We start from the raw sequence: 23,241 nt of genomic DNA, 5'->3' as shown, positions 1-23,241 counted from the left end.
CCTGTTTGTTCCCTGGTACTGCCCATTTTAGCTAGACATCACCCTCCATCCAACCAACCAATCAAGGTACCTCTGTTAGCTTTAACTATCCTCTTGTTATCCATATGGAGCAATCCTAATAATTTTTATCAACTGCAGATTTATTGAAAGTATTCCCTCTCCATGCCTCTTAGCACTTCCTGGGAACAGGACCTCTGTTTATTCCCCTGACTTGATTTTTCAGTCTAGGGGATAATGGCCCAGCACTTACATGTGAAATACCAGAACTTCCATGAGCTGAGCTGTCCCTAGGCTTACCTCTCCCAACTCATCTCCCTCGTCTCAACCTTGTCATTTATGAGGAAGCTCAACAAAAGGCTCATGCTCCCCTAACATGCCATAGTCCAACGTGGCCTTACCTCTTCAGACATACTATCTCACATGCCTGCCTAGAACACACTTCAAGATTTAGCTCAAGCATCACCTTTCCCAAGATGCCTTTTCACACTCCTCCAGCCTGAGAGCTGCCTCTCCTTGGTGCTACCATAACATTCCATTTTAACCTCCAGCATATTTCATACTCTTCTAAAATTATGTATTTGTCTATCAACCTTTAGAGTCAACCCAAGTAGACTCTAAATTCCTCAAGTCAGAGACTGCTCATAATAGGTGCTCAACTTGATTCCTTTGCATGCTAAGTGTTACTGATAACTTCTGGCACATTTCCAGACCTCTAAGTACCCTGGCCATCCCATATGACCCTTTCTCTGCCATGTGCTAATTGACTAGGAGGCTCTGCTATGGCTGAGATATTTTATTGCTCAAAACACACAACAGTGTTGGTTGTGATCCTCTTGCTACAGTTTGAAATGATGGTCTCCACCGCAGTAAGAGTTAAAGGAATTGAGGACTTACACTAAAATTAGCTCTATCTTGCCACTCAACATAGTGTAAGATTTGGCAAGACAAGTCTCTTAGGCAGGCAAACCGCTGACACAGCATGGTAAAACGGAATTCAACCAAAGAGGAAAACCTGCAATACCTTTTCACAGGCAATTCTGAGTTATGCTGATTCATTCTGACTTAAAGCTGCAATAACACTTGAGTAAGTAACACCCAAGCTGACTTTGCATTTTTTTCTGCAGAGCTCACAGAATTTGGCATACAAGAAATTTAATAGTTGTTCTTTTTGATCCTTTGCAATTTCTCAAATATTGGTTGTGGTCACTTACATTATAGTGTTTGATAGCATTAACAGGTATTTTTCTTGCAAAGATGCAGTCCTGATCAAAATACTGACAAAAGCTTAAAATACTGACTATAATTTCTGTAACTCAAGAAAACCATATAGAAAATCTCTTTCACCAAAGAAAGGCTCAGTGCTAGATCTATTTGAGGCTGAAGAGCCTTAGTTAAGTCAACAGCTCTTGTTCACACTTTGTACAAAGACATCTGTACAACTGATTCCAACTTAGGAAACAGCATTTAAATATCAACAAACACATGCTCAGAGACAATCGGGTAAATTTTCATCAGGACCAAAATTTCTAAGAAACCATATTAGAGCAAATTCTAAAGCAAAGAATCTTCTCAAAATAGGTATTTGCAAGTCATCACTTACTCTGTTCTTCCCACAGAAGTCATGTGAATTGTATTATAAAGAGTAAATGGAAGAAATTTCTAGACTGTAGTCAAATTATACTTGAATCAGTACATTTATTATTGCTTCTTATATATAGTGATGATTATAGTTAACATTTAATTAACTGGTATTACTTCAAATATTTTTTCCATTCAGAATTGTAATATGTAAGTGCTGTGTTTGAGATGCTTAACATGTTAAATGTCTTTTATTTCAGAAAAAAAACATAATTCACCGTTCAGAATTTTATACTTTACGTGTCTAAAATACATAATCTGCTAGAAAACAGTTGTTAAACAACAGACATTATTTTGACTAAACCAATATTATAAAAACAAAGCTTTATTGCACCTGCTACTTAAGAGGATTATGTCTAAATACTCACTTGTTCAGTATGAGGTCAAGAATGAATTTGGAGCCGAAGGCTTCAATCTGGAAGCTTGCCTGGGCCAGATGGACAGCCTATGGATTCAAAAAGACAGAAGAATCTTAACTTACTTTCCTGTCTTTAAGACAGATTATTATCAAGAATGATATTTAAGAGGAATAACTTTTATGTATCAGTTCATTTCCTTATGTATCTTCATACAGCAATTCATTTCTTTAGGAGACTAGGTACAATATCATGGTTTTGCTAGGAAAATCTAAATATCTGGGTAGCAAAGAGCTAATAAGACAACCCATCCTTGAAAATGAAACCACTAAGATAAAAACCAACAGCATATTCTGCTGGACTTCCAAAGTGACCATGATGAATTATGCAAAAGTCTGACTAATTAAAGCTTGATTTCAGCCTGTTTTGTGCATAAAGCTAACCAATTCTTTCTGCACACCTAAGTGAAAAATCATGTCAGTGCTCTGCTCTTCAGCAGGAATTAGAACTTTCTCTGGAACTTTCTCTAAATGATGCATCAGCAGAATATGACAGTAAAATAGGAAAGTACAACCTTCTAACTTCAGAAAGCACTTAGAACCTGGCCTTTTGTGAATACTGAGAGCTTATGTCCCCCTTTAAGAGTCAAATGTTTACAAATATTGTCATTATTTTGTCTTAATTCAAAATACAAAGATAATTCCATCTAAACATGAATCCTATTTACTAGGTGTTAAAGATTATTACAGCTCACAGAAGCATCTTGAATATTGCAAATTAACAAATCAATGAAGTTTTGTCAAAGTATTAGCTAACATAAACCTCTCCTTTATCACACTATCAGAACAAGGCTAAATGAAACACCTATAGCATACTTCCTTTAACTCACAAATGTCCTTCCTCCAGAATTGCATTCCTAAGGCACAGTGGGTGCTACAAATCATCTGTGAAGTGCTCCATGCATGGTAACTGGACGCCAGCATGAACATACCAAGCATCCCCCTCCCAGTACTTTCTATTCCCACCTTTCCCCCAGTGCTACCCCATGCTCCTCTTTGCCTTCCCCTGTATTTTTGATGACTGAAACTCTCCTAATCCTTCAAAGGCGTCCCACCTGCAGTGGAAGGAAGTCTTCCTTCACACAATCTTCACGCTCAGGGCTTTGGAAGCACTTTATTTGTTCCTCCCTGTCTCTCCCTTTCCCATCCTTCCCCTAGGTGGTGAGCTCCACAACACATATGACAGGGGTCTTGCAAACAGGTCTAGGTTAATGACTCTTCCCCAGCATATCTGACCTTCCAAGTAATTCACCAAATATTCATTGTCAAGACCTTTTTGTCATACCAAACCCATAAAACACTATAAATAAACCATGACTTACACTTTCAGTCAAGCACATTGCCAAATCAGATAGTCACTCAATAATAATCCATACAATGCAAAAAGGAAACTAACAAATATTAAATTTTAAATACAAAACAATGAGAAAGAAGGCTCCTAAATCCTTAATGCCATAGGACGCCAAGTCGAATTCCAAACAACCTTCTAGAACAGGGTCACCATACTTGTGGGCTTCCTGTATCCATACAACTATGAGAGAGAGAGAGAGAAAGAAAGAAACTTCTGTCAAGTGTGGTCTCTGTTATCCACAACAGAACCTCTATTCAATACAAATATCCACTGTCTTTAAATTCATTCTGTACCTTGAAGCATTAATTTTTGCATAAAGATATTTATATTGATGAATAATTTGTACAAGGAGAGATTTTTCAGCTCTGGATCCAAAAAGCTTTAAGTATGTAAAATTTAATTCCTAAGAATAAGATAAATCCTTAGTATAGTTTCTCTTAAGAATATTATATAGTAGAGATGAGTTCATTAAATATACCTCCTTGAACATCTTTATAAACACTAAGAAGAACTTGACAGTGACCCAGTAAAAAGCTTATTTCATAGCAAATAGGTGATGCGACAAGTACAAACACTGACAACACTCTGTTGCAAAATAAGGTAATCTGGTGGTAAATGTAGTACCTTCATTTTCATACTGCAGGAGTTATACAATTTGATAAATGCTAAAATAGGTTTATACCAAGTCAATGTGACTAGCTTCAGTTTAATAGAATTTAATCAAAGAGCTAGTCAATCATACTGGGTTTTCCTTTGCTTTTGCATTCAATCATTCCACACAAACATATTAAGTCCCGCTTTGCATGTAAAGATAGCTGGGACACAGCTTCTGCCCTCAAAGAAGTGATGGTCTCCAGAGGGGCAGGTAGAACTGTCAGCCTCAGCTTGCCTAATGGGCCACAGGACAGGGACCACAGCTGAACCCCACCCAGGCACAGAGGGGTACATAAAGGATCCACTAACAAGGTGCTATTTGAACAAAAACTCAAAAGATGAATAAGAATCCATGTGTCAGGGAAAGAAAAGACACTCGGGGCAGGGAGGAAAACATTTACAAAAATCGAGTCAAAATGAACGTGAGAAAAATAGGCTTTTTAAATTTTTAAAAAATGAATATGGCCTGTAGGAAAATGGTTTTCAGATGAAATGTCAAACAATGAATCTGAAAAGGTGGGATGGAGACCGGCAAGCTTCACGTGACATGATCAGTGACATTTATGATCACAAACAAGAACATGTGGCCAAGACAATGAGCCTTCCCCTAAATGACCATTCCCTCAAGCTCACTCAGCACCATTTCTGGCACATGCCATCATCATTATCATTATCATCATCAACATCATCATGATTTAAACATCTTAACAGATTACTCTCCAGAACTGAAGCAATTTATTATGCCAGCAACAAAATATCTGTTTATCCACTGGAAAAAAAAAGAATTTGATTTTATTACCTTTATTTGTAAGAATGTTTTAATATTTTAATTCTAAGAGGAAGCACATTTTCTATAAAATGATTAAAGATTTCCTCACCATATTCATCTTCTTTGTGAATGTATCAAATGGAATTAGTTTCATCTAATATATTTATATCCATTTTAAGTCATTTAAATATACTGATGTATGTTAGTTTTCTTACATTCTGTTTCTCTTTCCATTGCTATACATTCTACAAGTGTCTATACAGTACAGATTCTTCTCTATACCAAAATAAATACCTGACAAGTGTTACTTTTCCCTATCATTTTATTTAATTGTCTTAGGCACAATTAAAATAGTGTTTAACTTCTGGATGCTATGTATTCCATTTCAATTTGTCACTTTTTCTTTAACAAAATATTATACAGTTTTTATATATGCCCATTTAAAATATGTTTTCAAACCATGTAAAGTGAGTTCTCATCATTATTTTATAAACCACATTGTTGTTTTATATATATATATATATATATATATATATATATATATTTTTTTTTTTTTTTTTTTACAGAATATTGGCTTGCTTCTTCCAAATGGTAGAAAAGTTAGAAGAATGGCTGGGATGAGTACAAAGTCTTATAATATACAGTCATATCATTTTTGGTTGATTTAACAGATTTTAGAGTTAATTAACTGACCAGCATCACTGAAATCTACTAAAAATACAAATACTACCTACAGTATTGTTCTTCTTTTACAAAGGAACTATGCAGTGAGGTTTAGAAATGTGTTCAGTAATACAAAATCAGATCCTAGGAATGCTTCAGAGAAAAGTTCATGAACCACATATTAGGTCAAAATCAGTTATTTTCTCTTTCAGGATATCTGTTAAACAGCCTTGCTTTTATAAGGACATTCACTATAATAGCACTGTGGAAGAATGCAGGGTTTTATAGACAAAGAACATCATTTCACAACAAGAATGAGCACGTCCCTGGGCTCAGAATTACCACCCTGAAGGACTGAGAACAGCTGTTGCCTAACCACTTTAGTATTTTTCTTTTAACTCAGAATCTGGCACAGGGAAATTACAGGAGCTCTAAAAACAAAAACAATTAAACTCAATTATATACACAAACCTCCTTCACTGGAGAACAATTTACACGTCTTCGTAATGTGCTTTTGTTTGTATTTTTTCTTTCTAGTAGATGGCATCTAATGGTATAATATTAAATGACTTCAAGAAGGCTGTTGGGTTCTTCAGCTAAGACTTGTTTTGCACCTTATCATCAAGCGATGTTATGACATTAAGCAATCATCCATGCCCAGCTCTGTGTAGGGTGCATTAAATAGGCTATGTTTTCTTGGGACTTATATTCTAGAGTAGCTAATATAGACATAAAAACAAGAAGAAAAATAACTCTATATCTAATCATAAAAATAAAAAGCAGCCATGTGCAGGATATACATGTTTTCATGCAACTATGTTTCACACATAATAGGTGTTCAAACAGTGTTCTTCACTATTTGGCAAGAATTTGTGAGTTCTGTAGAGCATACCCATAACTGGAACTGAAAATGGGAAATAACACTTTCCCAGAACTCAAAAAATATTATAAGGCTGAATTTCTACTAAACTATAAAATTTAGTAGAAAATGAGCAACTTGGGTAACTGGGTGTCTATGCTATGGATGATCACATCTTCTGAGACATATATTTTACTTTAGTATGCTCTAAACCAGTGGTCCCCAACCTTTTTGACACCAGGGTCCAGTTTCATGGAAGATAATTTTTCCATGGATGGGGTGGAGTGGGGGATGGTTTCAGGATGAAACTGTTCCACCTTAGATCATCAGGCATTAGATTCTCATAAGGAGTATGCAACCTAGATCCATCGCACACGCAGTTCACAATAGGGATCGTGCTCCTATGAGAATCTAATGCCACTGCTGATCTGACAGGAGGTGGAGCTCAGGCAGTAATGCTCACTCACCTGCCACTCACCTCCTGCTGTGTGGCCCGGTTCCAAACTAGCCACAGACTGTTATCACTCTGTGACCTGGAAGGTGGGGACCCCTGCTCTAAACTACAGGTGGTGTGGAAAACATAACAGCATTTCGAAGTGGTTTCCTGATCTTAAGATATACTAAGTTTATTTAGGGAGATATTCATTTAAGTAATGAAGGAAACATGGCCAAAAGAGGAATATCAATAGACAAGAAAATGTTTTACAAACAGAGGTAAGAAGCCCTTTAGGGTATCAAGCAGGCCTGAGCAAACACCAATGGAATGACTGACACTCGAGTTCGTAAAGAAGAGGGCTACAGGTCTGGGCTTCAGGAAACAGGGCATTAGAGAGAGCAAAAGGCAGTAAGCAGATGCCTGTCTTCTGTTTATTCTAACATAGAAAAAACAACGTTTATTCTATGTCTGTTAAAACACTGAATATAGCATCTACATTGTATATGTGTGGCAGGTGTGTAAGTGTGTGTGTGTAACCACAACCTTTTCAGGAAGTGTTTTATTTTCTTTATCTTGTTGCATATGGTTCTTTCCCTTACCTTTACAGTTTTTCAATAGACCCTTCAAGAGTTTCTACTCCGTTATCTAGAAATATGGTGGAGAAAGGTCAGAGAATATAAAAATCATCTTTTTTTGAAATTCAGGACATTTTATAATGTTTCAGAGAAGACAGATTTGAAAATTCACCAACTAACAAGATGGGAGGAGGAAAACCCGCTAACCTGATGCTAGAGGGACCCCGCCTTTGTCATAATGGGTTAAGCTGCTCAGGACAAGAGTCCACTTCACCAGGAAGACTTTCATCAGCATGGCTGTTTGGTATGTTTTTCTTTTTATATGAAAACAGTAGGCACAGAATCCAGCACCCCAGATAATTAAATATCAATGAGAAGAAAATGTCAACTTTAAATTGAAATAAGTTTGAGGAAAAGAAGTCACTTTTTTCTAATCACAGAGGTTCTTCTAAAGAGGACTAGTTTGGACCTATACTGTAGCTGGAGAAACATAAAAGTCCAGCTTGTGGATCTTTTTTCTGTATAATGCAAAAATCCAAATATGTAAATATATCTTAAAAGTTTTGAAGTCCAAAAGAAAATATCAACAATTAATTATAATTTGGTTCTAATCCCTCATTCTAAATTGATACATTGGTGATTGCACAGGTTTGTGTTAGGATAAAAATAATAATGCCTCATATTTCTTATATTTTAATCATCTCAAAGTACTGTCATGTCTATCTAGAACACAGCACCCCATGCAGTTGGTAGAGCAGACATTTGTATTACCCTTTTATAGAAGAGAAGCATTTTTAAAGGGCACAGATAGATTAAGTAATGTTATTGTCCAAAGTCACACATCAAAGGAAGAAATATGAGGTGTCAGTTTTAGTTCAATGACAAAAAAGTGCCATATTTATGCCAGAAGTCCTTACATCCGCAAGCCTCAATGTCTTCTGGTCATTAAAATACAAATAATAGCAGCTTAACAACATGATATTTGCGAGGATTAAATAATACAATAATGCAACTGACGGCTGGGCTCAGTGGCTCACACCATAATCTCAACACTTTGGGAGGCCAAGGCAGGAGGATCGCTTGAAACCAGGAGTTTGAGACCAGGTTAGGCAACATGGTGAAACCCTGTCTCTACAAAAAAATACAAAAATTAGCCAGGCGTGGTGGTTCATGCCTCTAGTCCCAGCTACTCAGGAGGCTGGGGCAGGAGAATCACCTGAGCCCAGGTGTTTGAGGCTGCAGTGAGCCAAGATCATGCCACTGCACTTCAGTCTGGGTGACAGAACGAGACCCAGTCTCAAAGAAAATAGCAGTAATAATAATGTGGCCAATGTAGCTCAGCCACACTGAAAGAGCTCAATCATTTAGGAAGGAGACAGTAAATTAGGAAAAAGAGAAAAAAGAATATAGTAACATTTTGGAAGAGTATCAATCAACTCCACCCTAAAGTTCCCTCCCAGGATAGTTAGCCACCATCTAGCAAATTCCAATGTGCATTTATACTCAGCAAAATTTGCAAACTTTATACTTTTATTGCTAATTATCATTATGTATTATGCTTTGACCTTGTTCAAGTTGTCATGTCTTCAAAATAATATGAATCATTTTCCTGAGAAGTGAAACAGCTGCAAATGTTACATGAAGGCAGTACTGCAAATTAGGGTAATTTGCTGAACATTCTTGCCACGATGCATTTAAATAGGTACTTTGAAGGAGAAAAATATTATCATGTTTTCTTCTACCATGTTCCAATTGATAGTATTATGGGCTTACCATCAACAAATCTGTATTAAATACCGAACTTATGTAAGATACTAGAGCAGATGTATAGGAGAGTTAGTTTTGTTTTTGTTTGTTTTTTTGTTTGTTTGTTTTTGTTTTTTTTTGAGACAGGGTCTCGCTCTGTTGCCCAAGCTGGTGTGCAGTGGTGCAATCGCAACTCACTGCAGCCTTGGACCTCCTAGCTGAACCAATCCTCCCACCTCAGCCTCCCAAATAGATGGGACCACAGGCATGTGCCACTATTCCCAGCTAATATTTTTATTTATTTTTTATAGAGATGGGGTCTCACCATGTTGTCCAGGCTGTCACAAACTCGTAGGCTCAATAATTCACCCCCCTTGATCTCCCAAAAAGTGCTGGGATTCCAGGTGTGAGCTACCGTGCCTGGCCGAGAATTAACACTTAAATCGAAAAGATTACAATATGGTTAAGGAAATAAAATGAGTAACTGCAAAGAGTGAAAAATATGTCAATTAAATAATAAGAATCGTTATTGTTATTATTATTTTAGAGATGGGTCCCACTGTGTTGCCCCAGCTGGTCTTGAACTCCTGGCCTCAAGCAATCTTCCCATCTTAGCCTCCCAAAATGCTGGGATTACAGGTGTGAGCCACCACACCTGGCATAAATATTATTTGTAAAGCTACCACATACAATATAAGCATGATTAATTACTAAATTTGGAGTAAGGGTAATAAGTGTATTTGAATTTGTGGAGTGAGTCTGCTGGGGGCTGGGGAGAGCTGAGAATGGCTTATGAGGAAGACTTTCTCCTCATTTAAAGATAGAATTCAGACAGCTCTTCCAGGATTTATTTAATAGAACGAAATTATAAAGTGTTAATAAGTATTTGCTAACAAATAAATGCTTAAGAAACATGCTTTTAAAGTAAAACACAGGATGCCTTCCATTCTGGGCTGTTATACTGCAATGTGGATTGTGGTGTGAGTTAAACATGACAGTTTATCATAAAATAAAGAATTTCACAAGAATGACAAGTAGGGGGAGGACATACATGCCCAAAAATGCTAATGTATTTTGTTAATCAATCTATCTTTTGGTCCTAAATTAGGAAGCTTAAGTCATACCCTTTGAAGGCTATTACAGAAACAAGACCAAAGCATCAACAAAATACACTCTTCTCACAACCCACGGTGAACATCTCCCACTAACGGAAGCAGATCACTGTTTATCTTTGTTCTCTGTGCCAACCTAGCCGAAAAGATGGAACGTCTACCATAAAAGAAACCTAGCCAATATTCGATTATGCAATCTGATGAGACAGAAAAAAGGAAAGCTTGGATTTATGGATTTGTGAATTTTAACTTCTGACCAAATCTTATACAAGAGCTCTTTTCTAAATAAATCAGTCTTAAAGAGATTCCAAATTCATCTTCCTCTCTTTTCTTATGTACCTCAGTTTGAGGTACTCCTTTTTTTTTTTTCCCTGAGATGGAGTCTCTCTTTGTCATCCAGGCTGGAGTGCAGTGACATGATCTCAGCACTGCAACCTCCGCCTCCCGGGTTCAAGCGATTCTCATGCCTCAGCCTCCCAAGTAGCTGGGACTACAGGTGTGCGCCAATACACCCAGCTAATTTTTGTTATTTTTTTTTTTCTAGTAAAGACAGGGTTTCACCATATTGGCCAGGCTAGTCTTGAACTCCTGACCTCAAGTGATCCACCTGCCTCGGCCTCCCAAAGTACTGGGATTACAGGTGTAAGCCACTGCGCCCGGCCAAGGTACTCTTAAATATACAAAAGATGGATGCTGAAGAGAAAGAGGAAGTAGGCACTGGTAATCTAAATACGTATTCCAGTGAATCACATTAGCCACACTAAATATTTCTTTTTAAAATCTTCATGGCCAGCCAAAGAAGAGAAGGTACATTTAATCTTATGGTGGGTGTGGGGAAGGTCAAACTAAGATTTTCCCTAGTGATTATTTAGCAATCCTGGAGGACTTTGTAACAACACACTTTCACTGACAAAGCATCCTTGGACAGGTATATGAAATGTCTTCTATACATTTACCGTTAGTGATTAATGTTTGCTGGATATTAACTGGCAATGCCAACTAAGGAGAAAGACTGAATTACAAGCCTTTGGAGCACTTGCTATTTAAAATGGGTAAAGCAGCACAAGTATCACTACAGCAGTATTATTTCACTTTCATATATTTTTTGAGAAATGAGTAAAAATACAACTATGACAACAGTTACCATGGAAGCGGTTTCTTTCGGCTGCCTTCCTGAATAGTAACATTTAATGTGGTGCATTAATCTAGTAGCTGAGGTGTGATTCACCTTTGTTCTTTTTCCTCGTCAATTCCTACATCACCAAACTGCAGAACTCCAAGGAACACTTCTCTCTCTGCTAACGCTTGTGTCATAAAGCAAGAACATACTTTGTCTTTCTAGCCAGAATTATTGAACACCCACTAAATAATTTAAATAAAAGAATGGAAATAAAATATAGATTCTGGAAAGCAAGACACCAAGCACCATGCTTAGTGTCTGTGACTCATTACATGGCAGTTTTTTTTTTAATTTGCTTACATAATGAGAATACTATTCTAAAAGAAAAAAAAAGCCTCATGTGAGGCAACCCTCCTAAAGAGTCCTACTTCCCTGGACTGCCTACTCTGGTCCTTGAAATTTTGACTGGAACGGCCCAGTGGACTCATGTCAATGCAAATATCAATCTAAGGCAACAGAAGGTTCTTTAACTTGGGTCTTTATGATGACTACATAAGGATTAGTTAAGAATGAGTAATTCTGAAATACAAAATGAAAATTATGGTATAGTAATTATACAGTTCATTTGAGCATTGTTGTATCTAGCAAACCATAAATGATATAGAGTAGATTCAAATATTAACCTCCAATTCTCCCTCGTCAATAAATTACTGAAAACGTGTAATCAAAGAAGGCTGAGCAGATCTGTCCAGGCCAGAGCTCTCTTCTCTTGACATACCTCAATTCACTGATCCTTGCTGGTAGGTTTCATACTGTTTCTACCCAGTGATTTGTGTTGGGATCTCTATACCAGAGCTGATATTTCCATCTGTAGAATTTTTCAGGCTCTGCTTATGAGATTGCTCAAAGTTCATGTTAAATATACAGCTGTTTGACAATGATATTCCTAAGTGGTCTTTGCTTTCCTTGACAACCCTCGGCAAGTTGCATATTACTGGGCAGAGATCCCTTTTATCTACAGAGAACTACAACTACGGATTAGGAAAAGTTCAGTGTTCTCCAGTCCTTAGCCATGTCTGGCTCTGTCCTTTGCACTGAATTCTGACCTTGTCTATGACTATGGATGGGTTGCATTCTACCCCTTTGGATGAAAAGAGTAACTTTCAAATTGGGAGTCATGCCAAAAATGGATTTCTCCATTTTACAAAAATGCAGGTGCCAGTAGACTTCCTAAGTAACATGATTAAGGCCTGTTCCTTGACATAGAGGCCCACAATTGTCCTGTTTCACAATTTTACTCAAAACAAGTATTTGTAGTACACATACTTTACCCAAAGCTAGATGTAGAAAAGCTAATATTCATAGGCGACCTCATGTTCTCTAATATTGAACTTCCACAGAGCTCTGGAAAATATCAACCACTCAACCTGTATTTGCACAATTTTTAAAACCAACATTTAGAATACTGACCACTATGCAGAATCTCCTATTTTCGTACACAAATGACAGGTCTCACCATGTCCATGTAATGTTTTAGGCCTATTAAAACTCCATTTTTGTTTCTAAATGTGAACCTAGAAATTGCATGGAGCCTTGAAGACATACAAAATAAAAATAGAATATATCTATTATATATCTGAGGAATATGTCTATTTCCTCAGATTACATATTGCCTTGTTGGCTTCTACATCATACATGAAATCATTTACTCATTAAGCAAATAATCATGTGTGTCTACCACATTTCGAGCAGAAGCCCTGGCCTTCCAGGGTTTAATTTTAGGGTACGTGTTTTGCGGGGGATGGCTAATAAGACCAACAAGTAAATATAAAGTAAGTTAGATAATGATGAGTGACACAGGTAAAAAGATTAAAGTAGATAAGAGTCAAAATAAGTTAGGGAGTTTGCAGAACAAAAAAATAGGATGGTCAAAGAAGGAGTCTTTGAAGAGGTGATATCTGAGCAAAGACTAGGTGAGGGTACAAGTCAGGTAAATACCTAAGGAAAGAGAATCCCAGGCAGAGGGAACAGCTAGTTGTAAAAGCCCTGAGGCAGAGACACACTTGGTCTATTCGAAGAATAACAATAAAAAGGCCAGTGTGGGTCAAGTGGAGGGAGACTAGAGGAGTTGTGCAGGCAAGAGTCACAGAACCAGTAAGGGGTCAGTTGTGTAGCACCTTGTGGGCCACTGTAAGAACTTCACCTTTTATTCTGAATGAAATAGTAATGTGCTGAGAATTCTGAGTGAGGAATGATATGATCAGGTTTCCATTTTTTAAAGTTCACCAGAAGCTACTGTGTGGACAATGCACTAAAGTGGTCAGGGTGCAAGGGAGAAGCAGAGTGGCTTAAGAGGCTGTTGCAATAATAATCCAGGTAGGAGGTGATAGGGGTTTGACTTGGGGAATAACAGTGGAGTTGATGAGGCTTGGTCAGATTCTGGGAAGATAGTGAAGGCAAAGTCAGTAGGACTCACTTACAGATTAGACGTGGATTATAAATGAAATAGAGGTGACAAGAAAACTCTAAAATGTCTGGCCTGAGTAACCAGAAGGAGCAAGCAATTTATTAAGATGGGGAAGATTGCAGGAGAAGAAGGTGGTGGTAGGAATTCAGGACTCTGAATCTAAGCTTGATATGCACATTACATGCCCAAGTGGAGTTGTGGAATAGACAGTTAAATATAAAGAATAAATCCTTTAAGCTAATTGATATGGTTTGGACCTGTGTCCCCACCCAAATCTCATGTTCAGTTGTAATCCCCAATGTTGGAGGTGGGGTCTAGTAGGGGGTGATCATGAGGATTTTGATCAGGAGGACGGTTTCTCGTGGTTTAACACTATACCCCTTGGAGGTGTCATCATGGTAGTGAGCTGTCATGAGATTTGGTTGTTTAAAAGTGTGTAGCACCTCCTCCCCTCTCTCTTTCTCCTGTTCTGGCCATGTGAATGCCTGCTCCCACATTGCCTTCCACCATGGGTAAAAGCTCCCTGAGGCCTCTCCAGAAGCAGATGCTGTCATGGTTCCTGTACAGCCTACAGAACCATGAGGCAATTAAACCTCTTTTCTTTATCAATCAACTAGTCTCAGGTATTTTTTTATTGCAATGTGAGAATGGACTAATACAGAAAATTGGTACCAAGAGTGAAGTATTGCTATAAAGATATTTGAAAATGTGGAAGCAGCCATGGAACTGGGTAACAGGCAGAGGCTGGAAAAGTTTGGAGGGCTCAGAAGAAGACAGGAAGATGGAGGAACATTTGGAACTTCCTAGAGACTACTTGAACGATTATGACCAAACTGCTCATAGTGACACGAACAGAGATGGCCAGGCTGATGAGGACTCAGATGGAGAAGAGGAACTTATTGGGAACTAGAGAAAAGGTCACTTTTGTTACACCTTGGCAAAGAGCTTGGCTGGACTATGCCTCTGCCCCAGGGATAAATGGAACTTTGAACTTGAGAGAGATGATTTAGGATATCTAGTAGAAGAAATTTTTAAGCAGCGGTGTTCAAGATGTGGCTGCTTCAAACAATCTATGCTCATATGCATAAGTCAAGAAATGAACTGAAACTCGAACTTAGGTTTAAAAGAGAGGCAGAGCATAAAGGTTAGGAAAATTTGCAGCCTGGCCATGTGGTGAAAAAAGAAAAGCCCATTTTCAGGAGAAGAATTCAAGCAGACTGCAGAAATTTGCATAAGTAAAAAGGAGTCAAGTGCTGATAGCCAAGACAATGGGAAAAAAAAGCCTTCAAGGCATTTTAGATTCTCACAGCAGCCCATCACAGGCCCAGAGGCCTAGGAGGGAAGAACTGTTTCATTGGCCAAGCCCAGGGCCCTGCTGTCTGCCTCGGGACACTGCTCCCTGCTTCCCAGGCACTCTAGCTCTGGCCAGTCATGGTTAAAAGAGGCCCAGGTACAGCTCAGGCCGCTGCTTCAGAGGGTGCAAGCCATGAACCTTGGCAGTTTCCATGTGGCATTAAGCCTGCAGGTGCACAGAGTACAAGAGTTGAGGCTTGGGAACCTCTGCCTAGATTTCAAGGGGATATATGGAAAAGCCTGGATGTGCAGGCAGAAGCCTGCTTCAGGGGCGGAGCCCTCATGGAGAACCTCTAATAGGGCAGCACAGAGGGGAAATGTGGGGTGGAGCCCCCACACAGAGCCCCCACTGGGGTACTGCCTAGTTGAGCTGTGAGCAGGACACCTTCACCATCCTGAAGACGTCAAAATCGTACATCCACCAGCAGCTCACACCCTGTGCCTGCAAAGCCACAGGCACTCAGTGCCAGCCCTTAAGAGCAGCCTTGGGGGCTGAACCCTGCAAAGCCACAGAGGCAGGGCTGCCAAGGCCTTGGTAGCCACACCTCACAACAGTGTGCCCTGCATGTGAGACATGGAGTCAAAAAAGATTATTTTAGAACTTTAAGGTTTAATGACTGCTTAGGTGGGTTTCAGACTTGCATGGGGCCTATAAGCCCTTTCCTTTGGGTTGATTTCTCCCTTTTAGAATGGAAGTATTTACCAAATGCCTGTATCTCTATTGTAATTTGGGAGTAACTAACTTGGTTTTGATTTTATAGGTGCATAGGCAGAAGGGACTAGCCTTATCTCAGAAAAGACTTTGGACTTTGGACTTTTGAGTTAATGCTGGAATGAGTTAAGACTCTGGGGGAGTGTTGAGAAGGCACGATTGGATTTTGCAATGTGAAAAGGACATGAGATTTGGGAGGAGCCAGGGTGGAATTTTATGATTTGGATCTGTGTCCCCACCCAAATCTCATGTTCATTTATAATCCCCAGTGTCGAAGGTGGGGACTGGTGGGAGGTGATTTGATCATGTAAGTTGTTTCCCATGGTTTAACACTCGAATCCCTTGGAGTTGTTGTTACAATAGCGAGTTCTCATGACAGCTGGCTGTTTAAGAGTGTGTCGCATTTCCCCCCTCTCTTGGTCCTACTCCTGCCATGTAAGACACCTGCTTCCGCTTTGCCTTCCGCCATGAGTAAATGTTTCCTGAGGCCTCCCCAGAAGCAGATGCTGCCATGCCTTCTGTACAGCCTGCAGAGCCACCCCCCTTGGAGCTGTCATCGCAGTAGTGAGTTGTCATGAGACTTAGTTGTTGAAAAGTGTGGAGAGCCATGAGCCAATTAAACGTCTTTTCTTTACACATTACCCAGTCTCAGGTATTTCCTTATAGAAATTTGAGAACAGACTAATACACTAATTAAAGATATATCCTTTAATGTTTACTGAGTGATTAAATTTCGAAGTAATGGACAAGTGAGTAAATGAGTAGGCATATTATTGAGTCAATAAATGAGGGCATACTGGGGACAAAAAAATTCTAGTAAATGAACAAAGGAGGGTATATAATTCCATGGATAACTTACTATCTGACAGAGCTAGAGTTTAAATATGAAACCTAAGATAACAGAAAAAAAATTACAGAAGTCAATTGTAAAGCAATATACTCATTGGGTTTTAAAATCAACATTTTCAATTAGAACAGTGTCACTTTGAAAACCAAGAGATACTATGCACTATAAGCTTCCCAAAAAGAATTCAAGTCCAAGAGCGTCACTTTCATGTCTTATATATACATGTTAAAATTTCAAAAGAATGATCAGCAAATGAAGACGCAGCTCCCTAACAAACCACATGGATCACATGCATGAAAGTATATATCTTAAACATTCCTAAGAAACAACATAATGTTTATCTTTGATTTTCTAAAAGTCCATTTCCATATTCTGGAAGTCATAATATCTCTACTGCTTCTAATATTTCAAACATGTCACTACTTTTAGGCATACATCATCATATACATTGTCATATACAGTATCTCATTTTAGGAATTTTTAGAGGCATAAACTTAATTATTTTTATTTACTAACTATATTTCCCATCTTAGAGGCCTCATTTTAAGTCACAGAAATAAAAGTATATCCCACATCCTACTAAATAATGTAGGGTTTCTCAAAATCTCTTACCAATTTCATGAAGTTTATATTGTGAAATTCAGGAACAAAAAGATTCTGAAGCATTGTATAAATCACTTCATTCCTACATCTGTTCTCTGGGCTGCTACTTAAGTCATCAAATGACAGCAAGGAGACTTTTCTTGAATTTTTAAAAAATTCACAATGCTTCAAAATACTGTAATAGTGCCAAAGAATAAAAAACAAACAGAGCAATTTTTACAATTTTATATTCTTTCAATTACAGTTATTTCAGATGATGTTTTTAATTACCTGAAATAAGCAAATAACTATATCTCGGCAATATTCAGTTAGTCACAATTAGAGAAAATATAATGTTATTAATACTTGATTAAGAGCTCAAAATAAAAGCTACTTATAGTACATTAATTTTTTCCAAAAGTAGACGACTATAATAAATTTAACACTTTTATCTTGGCAAAAAGAAAATTTTTAAATCCATTTAAATGAAGACTTCAAGCAAACTCTTTTCTTTCTGCTTCCTATTCCAGTGAATACTAAATTAGCCAATTTCCCACAAAATAAAAAGTATCGAATCTGCAAGAATGTAGGCCAGAAGTGGCTCACACCTGTAATCTCAATACTTTGGGTTCTGAGGCCAGAGGATGAATTAAGGCAAGGAGTTTGAGGCCAGCCTGGGCAACACCGTAAGACCGTGTCTCTACAAAAAGTAGAAAAAATAGCCAGGCATGGTGCTGCGAGCCTATAGTACTAGCTACACAGGAGGCCGAGGTGTGAGGATTGCTTAAGCCCACAAGTTCAAGGCTACAGCGAGCAATGATCACACCACTGCACTCCAGCCTGGGTAAAAGAGCAAAAACCCATCTCAAAGAAAAACAAAGAAAGAAAATGTTGTAGTACTTAGGGCAGAAAAAAGCTAACCTGGTTGGCTCACCAAGCAACTAGATGCAATGCAGGAAACCATGCTGAGTGACAGAAAGAGAACAGAAAGAAACAAAACTTATCAGTTTATAAGTTCTATTGCAGGGTTTCTCTACCTTAGCACTACTGACACGTTAGGCTAAATACTTCTTTGATTTTAGGGGACTGCCCTGTGCCCTGTGGTACATTTGGCAGCATTACTAGCCTCTACCCACTAGATTCCAGTAGCCTCCCCCACTCAGTTCTGACAACCAAAAATATCTCCAGACACTGCCAAATGTCCTATGGGGAAGCGTTGGCAGCAGGGAGCAAAATGGTTGAGAACCGCTGCTCTCTATGTACAGAAGATGTATGTATAGCTTCCTCTAGATGTGTTGCCTCAACACAAAATTCAACTTTCTTTTCTTATTTATTTATTTATTTGAGACAGTCTCGCTCTGTCACTCAGGCTGGAGTGCAGTTGTGCGATCTTGGCTCACTGCAATGTCTGCCTCCTGGGTTCAAAAGATTATCCTGTCTCAGCCTCCCAAGTAGCTGGGACTATAGGCATGCCCAGCTAACTTTTGTATTTTTAGTAGAGATGGGGTTTTGCCATGTTGGCCAGGCTGGTCTCAAACTCCTGACCTCAGGTGATCCACCCGCCTTGCCTTCCAAAGTGCTGGGATTACAGGCGTGAGCTAACGTGCCCGGTCAAAATTCAACTTTATTTTCAAAGCTTATTTTCAGCTGTCACCAAGGCCCTTGAAACAAAACAGTAAGAAGTAACTGATGCAAACAAAAATGGGAAGTTTCGTTCTTTCAACAGTTAAATATACTCCAACTGAAAAGAACTAGATTTTTAAAAACATATAGCCATAGAAGCCTCCCCTCCAAATTAAACTACAGGTTTAAATCTGTCAAATGAGCTCATATGTATCCTTCAAAAAATAATAACGGAAGAAATACTGCAACTATCTACAGAGTCCAAAAATTTGATCTTTGAAAAAGCTGCTTAATATTGCTTTCTTTCTCCCAAAGTGGCAGCTTCATATTATCTTTTGAAATGTCATTTGATGACTCAAAAGAAAACAACTATAATTTAGACAGCAAGCAAGGAGAGGGAACAGGTCTCTATGTGGCCTCTGACGGAAATTACTAAGCTGTTTTTCCACAATTCACGTAATACAATCTCTCCGTGGGTGAAACCCCCGGGTCTCTACATACCATTTGCCTGGTGAAGGCTCCCACATTTCCATCTCATCCTGACTTATCCCTGAGCCCTGGGACAACGAGGTTATTAACACGTGCACAGAGATGACCAACAGTCCTCCTGAGCTGAACAGGCTCAGTTTCCTGTCAGCCTCCTAAATCTTCCTTTTCGGCCCCACATTGGGACACAGTAGCACTATTCCCCAGGATAAAGCATAGTAGTCATTTTTGACTTCTGCATTATTTCCTGCTGCTATCCTAACAAATTTCCCTGGATGTCAGGGCTTCCAGGGAAAATATAATGTTATTAATACTTGATTAAGTATTAAGTGTAAGACAACAAGACAAATTATTGTCTTACACTTCTGGAGGACAAAAGCCCAAAATCAAAGTCTAGAGTTTAAAGTTAAGGTGTTGGCAGGGCTGGCTCCATCTGGAGGTTCTAGGGAAGAGCCTGTTTCCTAATCTTTTCCACCTTCTAAAGGCTGTCTGTATCCCTTGGCTTGTGGGCCCCTCCTCACATCACTCAAACCTCTGTTTCCAACATTATATCTCCTCCTCTCTGAGTGTATCAGGGCCTTTGTGATTACACTGGGCCCACACAAATAATCCAGGATATGCTCCCATCTCAATAGCCTCAATTTAGTCATATCTACAAAGTGTCTTCTGCCATGTAAGAGAACATATTCATAGGTGTTGGAGATCAGGATGTGGACATCTTTAGGGGAATCTACTATAATTCCTCTCCTTTTCTAGCCTACAATAATCCAAAATATATCCCAAATCTACTTGCATCCCTGCAATTCCTCTGCTTATCACCCAGTGCAGTCCACACCATCACTGCCTGGACAAATGCAAGCCCCTCCCAACTGGTCTCCCTGGGCCACTCTTGCCCAGTTCTGTTCATCTTCCAGAGAGCTGCCATAATGATCTTAGTAAAATATAAATCAGGTAATGCTATTTCCTTGTTTAAAACCCATCAGTGGCTTCCTGATCAAACCACAACAAAATCTGTATAGACTCTTCACCCTCTGGCCCCTTCTTAACTTTAAAAAAAAAAATAACAGAGCAGGAAATACGCAATTTTTCCTCCACAAAATGTCTCTTCATCCCTCACCATCAACTTTCTGAGGCTTTGTATGCCAAGCAGGAGCTCCCGGCAAATCCTCAAATGGGGGTACTTGGGTTCCAACTGTTCTTGCTGAGTCTCCAAGTTTACTTTTCTCCCCAGAGGCCGAAGACAACAACTGAACACAGAATTCTAACCCTAAGTCCCGCTGTTCCAAGTCCTTTTCAAATGTAAAATGACTGCTAAAACCACAGCAAATTCAAAATAAGTAAAGAATAAAAATCAAAGTGGTAGGGCGCAAAGGGGAAGAACACCACAGTGTGATACAGGCTTTGCCTTTCAAAGCAGGCAGACGAAAGATAGTACTTAGGTTGAAGGATCTAAAAATAGGGTGGAGATAAATTATTTAACGTTGTGAGAACTAAAAACAGAAATGTAACAGCCTTTGGGGCGTGCTGGAAGAGAAATTTTCACTTTTCATATTATATTTTTATGAACTCTGAATTCTTAGACCATGCAAGTAAATATATCAGAGTAACCACTAATTTCATACAACATATTTACACTAATTTTACAGGTGTAAGTATGCATGTGTATGCAAATTGGTCATCAGTTTTTCACCTCCAGTAACATTCCTTTGCTCTAGGCTCCCAGCACTCCTGTTTGGAATTCCCAGACCAGAGACTGTCTTTGTTTCTGGACTTCCTGGTGGTAAAACATGACTCTATGGACTTCCTAGTGATAAATCAAGGAGGCAGTGTGATCCCCCCAGCAGTCTCTCTGCTGACCACTGTTCCTTAGCCCCTCTCCTCTGCTTCTATTTTGCAAAAGCTCTTTTGTCCCTGAATCATCTCACATCAGTCACTCCTGAAGCCAGCTACTCTTTTCATTTTCAAACAATAAATGCCTCACTTCATAATTCCTACTCTCCATCCAACATGCCCAAATCTCAGGAGGCAGCTTGTCCACAAATGCAACCATGGCTTGGAATAACGAACAATCCCTAATTCAATGGCCTATACCCTCATTTCGTGTCCTCTAATAAATACCCAAATGCCTTTTATTGGAGGATATTTCACAGAATTTTAGAGCCATACGGGGTTCTAGAGAAAAATACATCCATATCAAAATCACCTGAGACTTATAAAAATGCAAACCACTAGACCCCGTACAGACCTACAAACTCAAAATCTTTTCAACAACTTCCTCAAGTGGTTCCAACTCACACTAAAGTTTGAGATTCCCAAATCTAATTCAACCTCCTTATTTTTAAAATAAGGAAATTTAAATCTACAGATATAAGTGTCTCACCCAAAATTGGCTTTCTAATGCACAGCCAGTCAATTATTCTACTCATAGTCTGGTCTCCCCTTTAAAGAAAGTTGTGAGATAAAATAGCAAAAGCAGATAGAAGGAAACTACCTCAGGCCAGATGCAGTGGCTCATGCCTGTAATCATGCACTTTTGGAGGCCAAGGCGGGTGTATTACTTGAGGTCAGGAGTTCAAGACCAGCCTGACCAACATGGTGAAAGGACACTATCCACAGAATGAAAAGCCAACCCACAGAATGGGAGAAAATATTTGTAAATCATATCTCTGGTAAGGGATTGACATCCAGAGTATATAAAGAACTCCTAGAACTCAACAGCAACAACCAAAAAAAAAAAAAAAAAAAAAAAAAAAAAAACCCAAACAGCTGGATTAGAAAATGAGCAAATAATTAAATAGACACTTCTCCAAATAAAATGTAAAAATGGCCAATAAACACATGAAAAGATGTTCAACATCACTAATCATTAGGGAAACGCAAACCAAACCACAAAGATACCACTCCATACTCCTTAGAGTGGCTAATATTTTTTAAAAAATAAGTAACAGAAAATAACCTGGTAAGGATGTGGAGAATTGGAACCCTTGTGCACCATCGGGGAGATTATAAAACAGTGCAACCACCATGGAAAATGCTACAGAGGTCCCTCCAAAAACTAAAAATAGAATTACAAGTGCCTAGCTTTTTATATCTCATTAGTCTTTCTAGGGCATGTGTTTAAATACACAAACATAAAGAGCACTTCCTATCAACCAACTATAACAACTAACAGTAGCCTAATTTTCTTCAGTGACCATATTATGATTGGAGGTGGGAAAAAAAAAGTCATTCTGAGTTAATGGGAAATCCCTGGAGGTTGAGCCAAGAGTGAAATGATCCAATCAGAATTTAAAAGGATCACTCTGCCTGATACGTGTGAAACAGAGGAGAACCAAAGTGATAGGAGAGGAACAAAATCAGGGAGAAGAGAAGAAGACACTCTAATGGTGCATGTGAGAGATAGTGGGTTAGAACAGGTTGGCAGCAAAGAAGAAGTGGTTGGATCTCCGGATAGTTTTTTAAGGGAACACAAGACTTGATGGCTTGGCATGATGCTTGCAAGGAAGAGAAGGGAAAAGGGTTTTGGTCTAAGCAACTGGAAGGTGATGTTCCATTTAACCAGATGGGAAGGATCTGGGAGGGACGGGCTAGGGTAGCAGACAGCACAATCAAGAGTTCCATTTTGGGTATGTTGAGTTTGAGTTGCCTATAAGACATCCAAGTGGAGATATAAGTTAAATAGTTGGATATGTAGGTCTGTGTATCAAGGAAGAGATTATGCTTCCTGTGAAAGAATAGAGAGTCTCAAATGATTACATCACAAACAAGTGCTTCATACAAATAAGTTAATACATGTTTAACACATTATGGTGTGAAAATATAGAAGTCCAAGA

General features: G+C 38.7%; 1 protein-coding gene and 1 long non-coding RNA gene across 5 annotated transcripts in view; one reads left to right on the top strand and one right to left on the bottom strand.

The window, feature by feature from the left end:
* Positions 1-23,241, bottom strand: part of LOC105468025 (ADAM metallopeptidase domain 23) — a 170,539-nt gene that overhangs the window by 131,129 nt on the left and 16,169 nt on the right. For all 4 annotated transcript variants that reach the window (XM_011717927.3, XM_011717926.3, XM_011717928.3 and 1 more), the window contains exon 3: positions 2,007-2,083. In XM_011717927.3, the coding sequence (XP_011716229.2) occupies positions 2,007-2,083 (77 nt within the window). The remainder of the gene's footprint in view (positions 1-2,006; positions 2,084-23,241) is intronic.
* On the top strand, positions 980-10,419 carry LOC105468022 (uncharacterized). Its single transcript, XR_979235.3, has 3 exons — positions 980-1,084; positions 7,510-7,664; positions 10,215-10,419. It is a non-coding gene; the product is annotated as an uncharacterized lncRNA (long non-coding RNA).

The sequence above is a fragment of the Macaca nemestrina genome, chromosome 11 (genome assembly GCF_043159975.1).
Source record: "Macaca nemestrina isolate mMacNem1 chromosome 11, mMacNem.hap1, whole genome shotgun sequence".
NCBI lineage: Eukaryota > Metazoa > Chordata > Mammalia > Primates > Cercopithecidae > Macaca > Macaca nemestrina.
The sequence above is the reverse complement of the archived record's forward strand: the minus strand, read 5'-3'. Positions and strand labels throughout refer to the sequence as shown.